At 38.7% G+C, this 16,377-nt stretch overlaps 1 protein-coding gene across 1 annotated transcript in view; it reads right to left on the reverse strand.

Annotated features, from left to right (window-relative positions):
* Positions 1–945, reverse strand: part of LOC106800238 (uncharacterized) — a 40,279-nt gene extending 39,334 nt beyond the window's left edge. Inside the window, exon 1 of the mRNA XM_087427478.1 lies at positions 812–945. Within this exon, the coding sequence (XP_087283604.1) occupies positions 812–921 (110 nt within the window). The 5' untranslated portion in view covers positions 922–945. The remainder of the gene's footprint in view (positions 1–811) is intronic.
* Positions 946–16,377: the final 15,432 nt, after the last annotated feature.

Here is a 16,377-nt window from a genome sequence, read left to right on the forward strand (position 1 = left end):
AAGAGAGAACCTTTAACACCAAAGCAGATTCTTGGTTTTGTCCATAAAAAGGAAATGTTTATAAGCAAATTTATGTTGGTCAGAGGATAAAGCCAGATTTTTCTGGTAGCTGAATTATTCCCTGACAACAACTCCCTTTAGAAAATAGTATTTCATATACTTAAAGTAATTCTAAATCCCAATAGCCATAAGATAAAATTGAGGACCTTAAGACAAAGGTATACAGGAGTCCCTCCTTATCCACAGTTTCGCTTTTCGAGGTTTCAGTTACCGGAGGTCAACCACAGTCTGAAAATACTAAATGGAAAATTCCAGAAATAAACAATTCAGAACAAGTCAGGTACTGGAGTCAAGATGGCGGCGTAGGCAGACTCTGAACTCACCTCCTCCCGTGGACACAGCCAATTTACAACTACTCATGGAAAAATTACCCCTGAGACAGAACTGAAAACTGGATAAGAGGAACTCCTGCAACGACGGACAATCCTAACTGGGGTAGAAGAGGCAGAGACTCCCTTCCGGAGAGGAAAAACGCCGCCTTCACAAGCCGCCAGCTTCACGGCCGCCGGGAGCAGCTCACAGGTCCGCAGCCTCCCTGGAGGCGCGGGGTCCTGAGCCGGGGAGCGCCCCCGCTGCGGGCATTTTGTGGACCCAGCACAATCGACACCAGTGGCATAATATCTGACTTTGCTGCTACTAAAGCATTGAGTAGCACCCCCAGAAAACCGGCGCACAAACTCACCCGTTCCAGAAAGCATCCTAAAATCACCAGAAAGAAAGGTGCACAGTGCTTCGGTGACAAGAAACTCACCTAATAGGCCCTGAGTGCATCTCGGTGAGGGGTGAGACCTCTCCGGGGACTGGGACATTGGCGGCGGCCATTGTTGTGGCCTGGTGTGGGCATGCTGACACAGACGCCATTGGAGTTCTCCCTGAGACCTGCTAGCCCAGGGTCTGCTCCACCCGCTAGAGCACCGATTTAATCCAGCTCAGCCAGGGCAGGCAGCCCACCCTAGAGACTAGCCCCACCCAACAACAAGCCCTCAGGCAACGTGTGGGCCTGCATAGATTGGTGACTGGATTCTCTGCAGCCTGACAACTGAGCTGACTTGAGCGGGGCAGGGTGTGCACAAGGAGCGGGTGGAGAGTGGGGTGGTGGCGGAGTGTGTGGGGCTCCTGCCTTGGAGAGACTGGGTCCGCTTGGGGAGGTCGGGGCGCTCACACGGGGCAGGACTGTGTTGACTGTGTGTGTGGACCTGTGGACAACAGGGCTTGTCAGCTGCAGAAGACTTGTGCTTCTCAAAGACCCACATAGGGGGTTTGCCCCACCTTCCAAAGCCTGAAACAATTGGGTGCTCCTGTGCCTGAGGCCAGCCCCACCCAGCTGCAATCCTCAGAGAGCTGACAAGAGACCTAATAGGCTAGAGGTTTACAGCAATTGTAAGGCCCTGAGCCTAACAACCTGCCACACTGGGGGCCTACTCACTTAAAAGAAATACTGCAACACAAATGTGGTATTAGAACTTACAGCCAACTGTGCTGGGGCTCCCCACACCTGATAAAGAGACTGAAGGGCCCACAACAACTACAAGCAGCTGAGCATTACAACAGCTGGCCAGGAGCATAACTCAGCCTCCCTGGGCGCCTATAGGGAAAGCTAACAGGCCACAATAGAAGGACACACGTAGCCCACAGAGGGGCCACCCCTGGAACATTGAGAACTGAGGGAAGCATACTGGAAGCCTCCTAAGGCATCACTTACATAAGGTCACCTATCAAAGAGCAGGAGACGTAGCTGACCTACCTAATACGTAGACACAAGCACAGGGAAAGAGGCAAAATGAGGAGGCAAAAGAATACATTCCAAGTAAGGGAACAGGACAAAACCCCAGAAAAGGAACTAAGTGAAACAGAAATGAGCAATCTACCCGACAGAGAGTTCAAACTAAGAGTGTTAAGGATGCTCACTGATCTGGGGAGAAGAATAGATGAACTCAGTGAGAATGTCAACAAAGAAATGGAAGATATAAAAAAGAACCAAACAGAAATGAAGAAAACAATACTGGAAATGAAAAATTCATTAGAGGGACTCAAAAGCAGAGTAGAGGATACAGAAGAACGGATCTGTGAGCTGGAAGAAAGACTAGAAGAAATTACCCAAGGTGAACAGGTAAAAGAGAAAAGAATTAAAAAGAGTGAGGACAGTCTAAGGGACCTCTGGGACAACATCAAGCGCACTAACATCCGTGTTATAGGTGTCCCGGAAGGAGAAGAGCGAGACAAGGGGGCAGAGAATTTATTTCAAGAAATAATAGATGAAAACTTCCCTAACCTAAGGAAGGAAACAGACATCCAGGTACAGGAGGCACAGAGAGCCCCAAACAAGATAAACCCAAAGAGGCCCACACCAAGACACATCATAATCAAAATGTCCAGAATTAAAGATAAAGAGAGAATCCTAAAAGCCGCAAGAGAATGTCAAGTTACATACAAAGGAAACCCCATAAGGCTATCAGCTGACTTCTCAGCAGAAACCTTACAGGCTAGAAGAGAATGGCACGATATATTTAAAGTGCTAAAAGGAAAAAACTTACAGCCAAGAATACTCTACCCAGCAAGGTTATCGTTCAAAATGGAAGGAGAGATCAAAATTTTCCCAGATAAGCAAAAATTAAAGGAGTTTGTCACCAAGAAACCAGTGTTACAAGAAATGTTAAAGGGACTGATTTAAGGGGAAAAGAGAAGACCACAAATAGGAAAAATTATCTATTTCCACGATTAGAACGTAATGGACACAAATGCACAAAAAAGAGGTTAGATATGATATCAAAAACATAAAAGGAGGGAGAAGGGTAGTTAAAGAGTACAGGTTTCAGACAGAGGTCAAACTAAAGTGACCATCAATTCTGTATAGAAGAAGTAAGGAACAGAGAAGGACTACTAACACACTGAGGAAAAAAAAAAGTTAAAAAATGGCAGTAAGTACCTACTTATCAATAGCTACTTTAAACGTCAATGGACTAAATGCTCCAATTAAAAGGCTTAGGGTGGCTGATTGGATAAAAAAACAAGACCCATATATATGCTGCATACAAGAGACACACTTCAGACCTAAAGACACTCACAAACTGAAAGTGAAGGGATGGAAAAAGATACTCCACGCAAAGGCAATGAAAAGAAAGCTGGGGTAGCAGTACTCACATCATACAAAATAGACTTTAAAACAAAAACTGTAAAAAGAGACAAAGAAGGGCATTACATAATGATGAAGGGAACAATCTAACAAGAGGATATAACACTTGTAAATATCTACGCACCCAATGTAGGTGCACCTAAATATATAAAGCAATTATTAACAGACATAAAAACAGAAATAGACAGTAACACAATAATAGTAGGGGACTTGAACACTCCACTTACACCAATGGATAGATCATCCAAACAGAAGATCAATAAGGAAACATTGCCCTTAAACGACACACTAGAACACATGGACCTAGTAGATATATACAGAGCATTCCATCCAAAAACCGAAGAATACATGTTCTTTTCAAATGCACATGGAACATTCTCCAGGATTGATCACATATTAGGCCACAAAACAAGTCTCCATAAATTTAAGAAGATTGAAATAATACCAAGCATCTTTTCTGACCACAACGGTATGAAACTAGAAATCAACTATAGGAAGAAAATCAGAAAAGCCACAAATACATGGAGATTAAACAAAATGCTACTGAACAATGACTGGGTTAACAAAGAAATCAAAGAAGAAATCAAAAAATACCTGGAGACAAATGAAAATGAAAATACGTCATGCCAGAATTTATGGGATACAGCAAAAGCGGTTCTAAGAGGGAAGTTTATAGCGATACAGGCCTATCTCAACAAACAAGAAAAATCTCAAATAAACAATCTAACAATGCACCTAAAGGAACCGGAAAAAGAAGAACAAACAAAGCCCAAAATCAGTAGAAGAAGGGAAATCATAAAAATCAGAGCAGAAATAAATGAAATAGAGACCAAAAAAACAATAGAAAAAATTAATAAAACCAAGAGCTGGTTCTTTGAAAAGATCAACAAAATAGACAAACCTTTAGCTAGACTCACCAAGAACAAAAGAGAGAAGGCACAAATAAGTAAAATCAGAAATGAAAGAGGAGAGGTTACAACAGACACCTCAGAAATACAAAAGATTATAAGAGAATACTATGAAAAACTATATGCCAACCAATTCGACAATCTGGAAGAAATGGATAAATTCTTAGAATCATAGAACCTTCCAAAACTGGATCAAGAAGAAGTAGAGAATTTGAATAGACCAATCACCAGTAAGGAGATCGAAACAGTAATCAAAAACCTCCCCAAAAATAAAAGTCCAGGACCAGACGGCTTCCCTGGTGAATTCTACCAAACATTCAAAGAAGACTTAATACCTATCCTTCTCAAACTCTTCCAAAAAATTGAGGGGGGGGGAAGCTCCCTAACTCATTCTACAAAGCCGACATTACCCTGATACCAAAACCAGACAAGGACAACACAAAAAAAGAAAATTACAGGCCAATATCACTGATGAACATCGATGCGAAAATCCTCAACAAAATACTAGCAAATCGCATACAACAATACGTTAAAAAGATTATACACCATGATCAAGTGGGATTTATTCCAGGTATGCAGGGATGGTTTAACATTCGCAAATCAATCAACGTAATACACCACATTAATAAAATGAAGAACAAAAATCACATGATCATCTCAATAGACGCAGAGAAAGCATTTGACAAGATCCAACATCCATTTATGATAAAAACTCTGAATAAAATGGGTATAGAAGGAAAGTACCTCAACATAATAAAGACCATATATGAGAAACCCACAGCTAATATCATCCTCAATGGTGAAAAACTGAAACATATCCCTCTAAGAACAGGAACCAGACAAGGATGCCCACTGTCACCACTCCTATTTAACATAGTATTGGAAGTCCTAGCCAGAGCAATCAGGCAAGAGAAAGAAATAAAAGGGATCCAAATTGGAAAGGAAGAAGTGAAACTGTCACTATTTGCAGATGACATGATTTTATATATAGAAAACCCTAAAGAATCCACCAGAAAACTTTTAGAAGTAATAAACGAATATGGTAAAGTTGCAGGATACAAAATCAACATACAAACACCAGTTGCATTTCTGTACACTAACAACGAAGTAGCAGAAAGAGAAATTAAGAATACCATCCCATTTACAATTGCAACAAAAAGAATAAAATACCTAGGAATAAACTTAACCAAAGAGGTAAAAGATCTGTACACCGAAAACTATAAAACATTTCTGAAAGAAATTGAAGAAGACACAAAGAAATGGAAAGATATTCCGTGCTCTTGGATTGGAAGAATTAACATAGTTAAGATGTCCATACTTCCTAAAGCCATCTATAGATTCAATGCAATCCCTATCAAAGTTCCAACAACATTTTTCACAGAAATAGAACAAAGAATCCTAAAATTTATATGGAACAGCAGAAGACCCCGAATAGCTAAAGGAATCCTGAGAAAAAAGAACAAAGCTGGAGGTATCACACTCCCTGATTTCAAAATATACTACAAAGCTATAGTAACCAAAACAGCATGGTACTGGCACAAAAACAGACACACAGATCAATGGAATAGAATCGAAAGCCCCGAAATAAACCCACACATCTATGGACAGCTAATCTTTGACAAAGGAGCCAAGAACATAGATTGGGGAAAAGAAAGTCTCTTCAACAAATGGTGTTGGGAAAACTGGAAAGCCATATGCAAAAAAATTAAAGTAGACCCTTACCTTACACCATACACAAAAATTAACTCCAAATGGATTAAAGACTTGAATGTAAGACCTGAAACTGTGAAACTTCTAGAAGAAAACATAGGCAGTACGCTCTTCGACATCGGTCTTAGCAACATCTTTTCAAACACCACATCTGACCGGGCAAGAGAAACAATAGAAAAAATAAACAAATGGGACTACATCAAACTAAAAAGCTTCTGCACAGCAAAGGAAACCATCAACAAAACGAAAAGACAACCTAACAATTGGGAGAAGATATTTGCCAACCATACATCTGATAAGGGCTTAATCTCCAAAATATATAAAGAACTCATGCATCTCAACAACAAAAAAACTAACAACCCAATTAAAAAATGGGCAAAAGACCTGAACAGACATTTCTCCAAAGAAGATATACAGATGGCCAACAGACACATGAAAAGATGTTCAAAATCACTAACTATCAGGGAATGCAAATCAAAACTACAATGAGATATCACCTCACGCCCGTCAGAATGGCTATAATTAACAAGACAGGAAACAACATGTGTTGGAGAGGATGTGGAGAGAAGGGAACTCTCATACACTGCTGGTGGGAGTGCAAACTGGTGCAGCCACTATGGAAAACAGTATGGAGATTCCTCAAAAAATCAACGATAGAACTACCATATGATCCAGCTATTCCACTGTTGGGTATTTATCCAAAGAACTTGAAAACACCAATTTGTAAAGGTACATGCACCCCTGTGTTCATTGCAGCCTTATTCACCATAGCCAAGACTTGGAAGCAACCTAAGTGCCCATCAAGGGACGAATGGATAAAGAAGATGTGGTATATATACACAATGGAATACTACTCAGCCATAAGAAACGACGAAATCCAGCCATTTGTGACAACATGGATGGACATTGAGGGTATAATGCAAAGTGAAATAAGTCAGAGGGAGAAGGTCAAATACCGTATGATTTCCTTCATTAAGCAGTAGACAATAACAACAATAAACAAACACATAGGGACAGAGATTGGATTGGTGGTTACCAGAGGGGAAGGGGGGAGGGAGGAGGGTGAAAGGGATAATTCGGTAAATGTGTGTGGTGATGGGTTGTAATTAGTATTTTGGTGGTGAACATGATGTAGTCCATGCAGAAATAGAAGTACAATGATGTACACCTGAAATTTTTACAATGTTATAAACCAACGTTACCGCAATAAACAAAAAATTAAAAAAAAAAAATAACAAGTCAGTAGAGCAGTAACTACATCACTCTGCCTGGATTGGAAAAGAGAGAGAGAGAGATTATGAATTATTCATAGGAGGATTAAAAAAATTCTTCAAAAAATTTGCCAAATGTAACAAAGTGATAGATTTTCATTTAATCATCAAATCATTAAGGGAGGTACAAATCCTGATTCTTTTTTAGATTGATATGGTACAGTAGGTTAAAATATTAAACCTTAATAATAAATATGCCCCCCCAAGTGACCATTAAGAAGAGATAAAATAAGGGATGGGTAGACCTATGTATTAAATTACTGTTAAATATATGATAATAAAGTCAAACAAATTTATGTTACTTTTTGCCTTTTGAGATTGCAAAAAACTTATTTCTCTATCATTTGAATTCTTTCTTAAGGTTATCATGGCTCTCCATCTGCTTATTGTGATGGCTTTATTATAACATGAAGAATTTGATTTCTCCAAATCTTTACATGATTATAATAGTCTTTCATAATAAATCTGGAGAATAAATTTTAGTATTTATACTATCAAAAAAAAAAAAAAACAATTCATATGTTTTAAATTGCCACCGTTCTGAATAGTGTGATAAAATATGGCACTGTCCCACTCCGTCCTGCTTGGGACACCAAGCCACTGCAAGTAAGGGATGGTTACACAGATTCAGAAATAAGTTTGGACTGGAAGAGAGAGAGACCACATTCATATAACTTTTATTACAGTATATTGTTATAATTGTTCTATTTTATTAGTAGTTATTGCTGTTAATCTCTTACTGTGCCTAATTTATAAATTAAACTTTATCATAGATACGTATGTATAGGAAAAAACATAGCATATAAAGGGTTCGGTACTCTCTGCAGTTTCAGGCATCCACTGGGGGTCTTGGAACGTATCCCCTGCAGATAAGGGGGCACTACTATATACTAAATAATGTAAGTGTGTCACCTTCCTCAATAGCCAATGCCTACAAAATAAAATTACACTGCTTTGCATGCCCAAATCATCATGGCATAATTACTTACCCATCCTTATTTGCTGGAGTTCAGCCCACTCAAAGAGTCATCACTAAGTATTCCTGAGCATTGTACATGTGACCTGCTCACCTGTGCTCTGGAGCATGTTGCTCCATTGCTTGCCATTTCACTTCTGTTGTCCCCAGACCTCTGTTGCTGCTGGTAACACTGAGGGGTGTGTGGGCACAGCTATTGTTCCTCCGCTGTGGCTGGTCACTCATTCTCCAACTCTAGGTTGTGGGACAGGTCCCTGTTCCATTGAGTTTCTCACAGCACAGAAAACATGAAGGTGAGCATTGTAAAGACCTTGCTGGAGGCTTAGGGAAGACCCCACATAGAAAACAGATTATCCCTACTCCTAGACATGGCTGCTTACTGATCATGAACCCATGCTAAGCATCTCAGCAGCTTCATGGTGGGGAGCCCTGGCATGCCTCATTGCCACACACCAGAACCCATGTGGAACCACCCTTTTGCCACAGAGAAAGGAGGAAATTCTTTCCCCAAACACGCAACTCCTTTTCTGCCTCTGGATGATGGAGATGGGACATTCAATTTGTCAGAGGGAATCCCTCACCAACCTCTACAGAACGAGCTCTGGACCCCATGGCCTAAACAATACCATCACAATATACAGCATTTGGCCAACATTTGGCCTATTCCAAACTTAAATTACACCACATAGGGCTTCTACTGTCCAATCTAGGTTGTGTGGGATCAAACTCAGTCCAATTTTTAGTCACAGGTTTTCCTTTATGGTAAGTCAAGTGAAGATAAGACCACCATATGCCCCCTGATTTTATGAGAACTTTTTGGAGTATTTATAGGCATCTTTCAAACTCAACAACGATCTCAGGCATAGGACACTTTTAGTCCAGATGTGACTCTGCATAGGCATAATCTGGTTAAAAATACACCCAATTTATATTACTAAACAATACTTAAAATTTTGGTCTGCACTACCCCTGGATTCATACTTGCCTAGCATCTGAATGACTGAACAGGCTCACCAAAGTGATCCCACTCTAAAAAGAAGCCTTCTGCAAAGTCAAATTCCATTTGTCAGTGTAAATTGAAGGAACTGCAATACTTATAATCACAGCATTTCAGCTTCAAAAATTCCAAGATCCTGTCCCCAAAAGACCCCCTATTCATGATGGAATCATAAAGTCATAATCATCTCAGGATATTAACCATACCAGGAGAATTATTGCATGTTCCAAAAGGTATCTAACTTGTTCCCCCAAAATGAATTAGCCATTTGAGAGTTCTGGAAAAAATATCAGGATAAAGAATGAGCAGTTATTTTCCAATCAGAAGTTTAGTCATTTAGATGGTATCAAACCCTTCATTCTTTCTGGCAGTCATTCCACAAACATTTAAGTGACAGTGACTCTGTACTGGGAATTTTAATAGCATTAGGAGACATATATATTAAAATAAAATTTCTTTCTATACTCTTGGGACTCAAAATCTTCTAGAGAAGGAGAGAGTCAAGTGTATAATGCACAATTGGGTCACAAATATTAAAATGAAGTTATGAAGTAAAGCACTGTTAGAGGCACACCAGGGTGGGTCAGAGATGGTCTTCTGAAGAGTGCTGTCTGAAGTGAGTGTTGGAAGATAAATGTTCTGCAGTCAGCCCCATACTAACTTCATGGTACATTGGTATAACCTAAAGACAATGGGTGGATATGGATAAACTAAAATTAAATATATCCATTGAATGTTTACTGAAGTATGGACACAAATCATAATTAGACCATCCTTATGCAAGGTTCTTTTCAATGAGACATTTTTGCAGCTCTTATCTACATGGCTTTGATTAAGCAAATAATCTGAACATTGCTTTTATTTTCCCTAAGAGTGTCTTTCTAATCAGACTGTCCACTGTTGTATGTGAAAGGGAGATCGCTTTCAAACACCAGGCTGTTGAGACTCACAACAGAGTCTTATATCAGGTGAAGAGACTCCAGGCATCTGTTAAGGAAAGGACTGAGGTACACTATGATTGTTACTGTAACCACTGGCCTAATAGTCTCTCCTCTAATGACACATGAAGTACTAGAATTTTAATTTTTGTTTTTGAGTAGAAAAATTATCAAAAATATATCTTCTAGGATAAAATAATACAACTTGGCAAACTTAAGAAGATAAATTTGTCTATAAACTTGTTTTTGCTGCAGAAAATTTAATTTTGTTGGGTAATAGTTAATTTTTGGATGTCTAAGTCAATTTTTATATGTATTAGCTTATAATATCAGATTGAATATTTGATCGAGGATTATGAAAAAATGCCTCTTAAAATTTAGTAGCATATTTCTTAAGTACTTTAAATTAAACATTTTCTATTTAAAATTTTTTAAAAACTACCAAACTGAAACTTCTATTTATAATAAGGAAGTTCATCCTCTTCCAGGCCATTTAATTCATTTAATTCAGTTTTAATCAAGGTTCCTTTCTTACTCTCATCTATTTTACATAAGGCTCCTGGACAGATTTTACTAATCTCCAAGACAGTGCACTGCAAGTTCCTTAGTACTCGCTCAGTGGTATGCTGGTAAATAGTTAACTGGCTCTCTAAAAAATATGTAAATAAATAAAAAACACTGATTTGTAATGTTTGCCAATTTCTATCATGTAAACACTTTCACCATGGTCAATTCCAAGCCACCAACATCATGTCGCTAAACATACAATCAGCTCTTGGCAGTTGTGAAGCAGTATACTCTCGGGAACTAGTGCCAACCAGCTCTAGCACACTACAGGACCCACTATCTCCCTTTCCAGAGTACTATTGAACACACTCACAAACATATTGACTTCTGCAATAGAATCGGGTACAGAGTGATCATGGTCTGTAAATAGGTGTGTATATTATTGTTGTTAGGAGATAATCTGGGTTTATGACAGCAGTTCTGACCTATTACTACTGATTTATGGGACAAGGAACAGAAAAGAGTTTTCTTCTTTTGTGCAATTAAGGATTGTTTATCAAGCACAGAAGTATGCCAGCAGCTGAAATGGGGAAAAATATTTTTTTAAAAGCCTAAATAGTTATTTTTAGGTACACACTCCTCTTCAAATTGAGACTAATTTTTTCTTGTAACAATTGATTCAAAAAGCAAACCTACATGGTCATAAAAATATTTAAATGCATCTTTCTTCTTAAAAACTTAAGTGATTGAATCTTTAAAAGATTAAAATTAGAACTACCAAATGATCCAGCAATCCCACTTCTGAATATATATCCAAAAGAATTGAAAGCAGGGTCTTGAGGAGATATTTGCACACCAACATTCATTGCAGCATTGTTCACAATAGCCAAGAGGTAGAAGCAACCCAAATGTCCATTGACAGATAAATGGATAAACAAAATGTGGTCTATACATACAATGGAATATTATTCAGCCTTTAAAAAGGAAGGAAATCCTGTCACATGCTACAGCATGGTTGAACCTGGAGGACATTATGCTAAATGAAACAAGTCAGTCACAAAACGACAAATACTGTCTGATTCTACTTATATGAGGTATCTAAAGTAGCCAAATTCATAGAAACAGAAAGTAAAATGGTAGTTACCATAGGCAGTGGGCAGGGGAAATGGAGAATTGTTTAATGGTTATAGAGCTTCAGTTTTGCAAGATGAAAAATTCTCGAGATCTATTTCACAGCAATGTGAATACACTTAACACTACTGAACTACACAATTAAAAATGGTTAAGATGGTAAATTTTATGTTATGTGTTTTTTACCACAGTTTTTTAAAAAAAGCTTAAGTGATTGAAGTGTTGTGAATGGAATGCTTATGATTTGTAGTGGTCTAGCTCTTTTTCTATTGCATGTGTCTGTGAGAAGACAGGGTACCAAGTTTCTGGAGAGAATTTGGTCTCTGGAAATTTGGGTTGAGCAAAATTTGCTTGTACTATGACTGTATTGTGTGGAGGCAAGGGGATATATCTAAAGGAAGAGCCACATAAAAGTGTCAGGTGGGCCATCCCCTGAGCTGTGGACCTGTAGGGCTTATATAGAGAGGAAGAAACTGCCAGAAATGGGATAGGACTGAAATAGGAGGGGTCAGAAGACAGTGAATGCTCAAAGTGGAGAGATGAAGAGAACCTGGAATAATTCACTTGTAGGCAGTAGGATGTTTTACGTGATTTCTACCACTGTAACAGGAATTTATGAATCCTCCCACACAAAATGAGCCTAATTTGAACTCATTTGAACTCTGGTCTTGATTTTTTCAGCCAATAAATTTATGTAGATTATAAATAGGTCAGTGTTAACTAACAACTTTTGGGTTTCATTTTATATGATTTTGAAAAATGTGTGTTTCCTGCCACATATTTTCCAATGCATTTCAAAATACCATTATTTGTAATTTAGTTTACATACCGGAATACATTCATACACCTGTTCATTCATTTTTTTAACCCATCCACCACTGTGTTAAGCCCTGTGCTTGATACCAAGATGTGTAAAATTTTCAATAAACATGCACTCTATTAGATGAGATAACTATATACACAAATTATTGTTAAACATGGAAAAGTAAGTGTTTTAAGGAAATATCATGGAAAGCTGGAGAAGGAAGCTCTTACTTCCAAAAAAGTTTATTAAGGAGAAGACCAGGAAAGTGATGGGCCTTGAAATATAGGTAGGAAATTTATAGTCAGAAATGGAAGCAAAGTATATTCCACACCAAGGGAATACAATGCCTAGAGTACTAGAAATGTGAGAAAGTGTATGGTGTACAGGGAATCAGTTGTCTGCCTGCACCTGAGAAGCCCGCACAGTGAGAGAGGAGACTGAAAATGTGGGTTGAGGTCAGATCATTGAGTGTTTAGAAACCTGGACTTGATTCTTTAGGCAATGAGGAGCCATTGAAAGTTTATGACTCATTTAAAAATAATATTATGTAGAAACATTATTGGCAAGAGTTTGAAGAATATCTATTAGAGACAAAGGGAAACTATTATGAGCTAGAAATCTACAAGGCAATCCAAGCACAATATCCCAATTAGGGGCCTATCAGAGTGGTCCAGATGAAAGATGATGAAGGCCCAAACTAGATTGATGACTGTATGAAAAGAAAGAAGGAGACAGCTTAGTTTTAAGATTTAATTTTTTGAAACTTAAATGGAATCCTCATTTAAAATGGAGTTGGGAGGCCAGAAGAGAGAAGGTTCATGCACATGTCACTCATGGCACACTACTGACCCCAAAAGGAAGAGACGCACCTTGCAGCTCCTATAGGAAGTGATACTACTTTACTACCTCAGCAGAAGGAAGAAATTCCTCCTTGCCCAGGAATAGCTCAGCCAATGAGAGACTGCCATAGCTCAGCCAATGAAAAGCGCCTATACCTGGAACACCCAATCTCCTCCAATGTACTCTTCCTTTACAACAGCCTCTCCCAACTTCATAAACGAAAGTTCCTCTCCTTTGTTTCTCCTGACTTGCAGTGTGGTTGGCTGGAGACCACAAGTCCCAAATTGCAATTCTTTGCTGTTCCTGAATAAACCTATTTTTCTGGTAAAATAACTGGCTGTTTATTTGTTTTAGGTCAATAATTTAACATAAAATTTTTTTGGACAAGGCTTAGCAACTCATTAGATGTGAGGATTGAAAAGGAAGTAGAAAATGACTCAGAAATTGATTACTGGCCTCAGTGGCTGAAACAATGGTAATTTTGTTTAACTGAAGTAGGACATAAAGAAGGAGAAATGCTTTTTCAGTTTAAAGTAACGGATTAAGTTTTGGACAGATTTAAGATGTTTGGGAGACATCAGTAAGGCAATATCTACCAAGCAGTTAAAGCTCTTGTTTATAGAGGGCTTACTATGTGTTGGCATTTTGCTAGGCCCTTGACATGCACTATATTGCTTAAAACTTACAATGGCTTTATGAGGCAGGTTCTTTTCTTTTTTTATCATCTCTCTATTATAGATCAAGAAAAAGAGCCTTAGAAAAGTTAAGTAACTTTCTCTAAGCCCCACAAGTTGCTAATACTTGAGCCAAGGTTAAACCTAAGCAATCTTACCTTATGGCCCACCCTATTGGCCACTGCCCTATATTAGCTCCCTAATATGTAGATTTGGAGCTTAGGAGAAAAGTCAGAGCTAACAAAGTAGATTTGGAAGTTTATTCCACAAGGCTTTATTGAACTCCTGCCAATGTCCAAGCATAGTGCTCTGAGTTGCAAGCACACACATGCCGTTGGCATGACCCTAGAAATGAGAATTAAAATAATGGACTAAATCTGGGCCGGCCCCGTGGCTTAGCGGTTAAGTGCTCGCACTCCGCTGCTGGCGGCCCGGGTTCGGATCCCAGGCGAGCACCGACGCACCGCTTCTCCGGCCATGCTGAGGCCGCGTCCCACATACAGCAACTAGAAGGATGTGCAACTACGACATACAACTATCTACTGGGGCTTTGGGGGAAAAATAAAGAAAATTAAAAAAAAAATGGACTGAATCAATGAGTGCGAACATTAGGAAGAGAAGAGGCTAAAGTGAAGAATCATGGATTGGGCTCATGAATAAGTAACACTCAAGAAGAGGGAAAATAAGTAGTCAGAAAAATGAGAAGAAAACTCAATCCAGGTGGCAAGAGAACTAAAGAAAGAGAGTGGTCAATTCCGTCAAGTATTCCAGAAAATAATTAAATGAAAGAATATTGATAGGAGGTGTGGAGTTTTATAAATTTTGGTGTAATTAATTATCTTCATAGAAACTAGCCTGTCATGACTTTTTGAGAGAATGTGAAGTGCAATGTGAAGATATATGTAAACTAATATACTTAGAATTTTGAGCATGAAAAGACAGATCTTTTGCCCATTTTTTAACTGGGTTGTTAGTTTTGTTGTTGTTGAGATGCATAAGTTCTTTACATATTTTGGAGATTAACCCTGTATCAGATGTATGGTTTGCAAATATCTTCTCCCAATTGTTAGGTTGTCTTTTCGTTTTGTTGATGGTTCCCTTTGCTGTGCAGAAGCTTTTTAGTTTGATATAGTCTCATTTGTTTATTTTTTCTATTGTTTCTCTTGCCTGGTCAGACATGGTGCTTGAAAATATGTTGCAAAGACCGAAGTCGAAGAGCGTACTGCCTATGTTTTCTTCTAGAACTTTCGTGGTTTCAGGTCTTACATTCAAGTCTTTAATACAGAGGGGAAGGAGGGAGGGAGGAGGGTGAAAGGGATAATTAGGCACATGTGTGTGGTGAGGGATTGTAATTAGTGTTTGGGTGGTGCACATGAGAACATGATGTAATCCATGCAGAAATAGAAGTATAATGATGCACACCTGAAATTTATACAATGTTATAAACCAATGTTACTGCAATAACCAAAAAAAAAAGAAAAGAAAAACAACAAAAGAAAGACAGATATGAGAGGATGGCTTAAGGGAGAAGCCAAATTGAAGACAGGGTTTTGTCATTTGCTTTCTGCCTCACAGACTTTTTTGCTGATTCTACAGCCTGAGGGAAGGGTATTATGTGTATAGTCAAAGCACTCTGTTCTTACAAAGTCAGAATTGGAGAGTAGATGATCCATCAATTGAAAAAGTTGATTCAACAGAAAATCGTATAAATAATGATATCTGCATACATTAAGCATTTTATTTTAATATGAAACATGTAAATATTCATTTATTTACCAACTTTTTGCTGAGGAGCCAAGGCCTTTTCTTTACATGCAGGCCTGCTAGTTGCATTTCCTCATTGTCTGTCCTGTATAAACTGCATTCATAATATAGTCTCCACCACTTCCTGTCTGGGTTGCTTCAAAGAGAAGGAGACCTTAGAGTCACTGTGAAGCAATGCAGAATACAGAGACCTTCTTGATGTTTTTGATTCTTTTAATCTTTTGCCATTTTCTTTCTCACACATAATTCAACAATTTTGATAATGACTTTCCAAAGCATTCAATCTGGTTTTCATAAAAGGATCAACTCTCTTTTCACATAAATATTTCACTAGTTTGTACTCTGATTCAAGCTTACACAAGGCCTCCAGGCAAGAAACAGGTGAAAGAGGCCCATGGTAGCTGAGCGGAGGACCACAGGAAGAGAAATTTGTCCTGCTCTTGGGACTGCAGGGTGAAAAGAGGGATGTGTCCCTGCCTAGGCCAGATGTGGACTCTGTGAGTGGGAGCCTTCCTGGGTCGTTTGGAAAAGGACCCCGCCATCGGAAATAATCCATAATCAATCTATAAATCAAAATTGGGGTGAGTTTATTATGAGCCAGGTCTGAGGACTATAGCCCAGGGGCTTTCTTCTCCAAGGAAGGAAGAACACCAAAGAAGTGGG

The sequence above is a fragment of the Ceratotherium simum genome, chromosome X, assembly GCF_057802395.1.
Source record: "Ceratotherium simum simum isolate JZ-2026a chromosome X, ASM5780239v1, whole genome shotgun sequence".
Classification (NCBI taxonomy): Eukaryota; Metazoa; Chordata; class Mammalia; order Perissodactyla; family Rhinocerotidae; genus Ceratotherium; species Ceratotherium simum.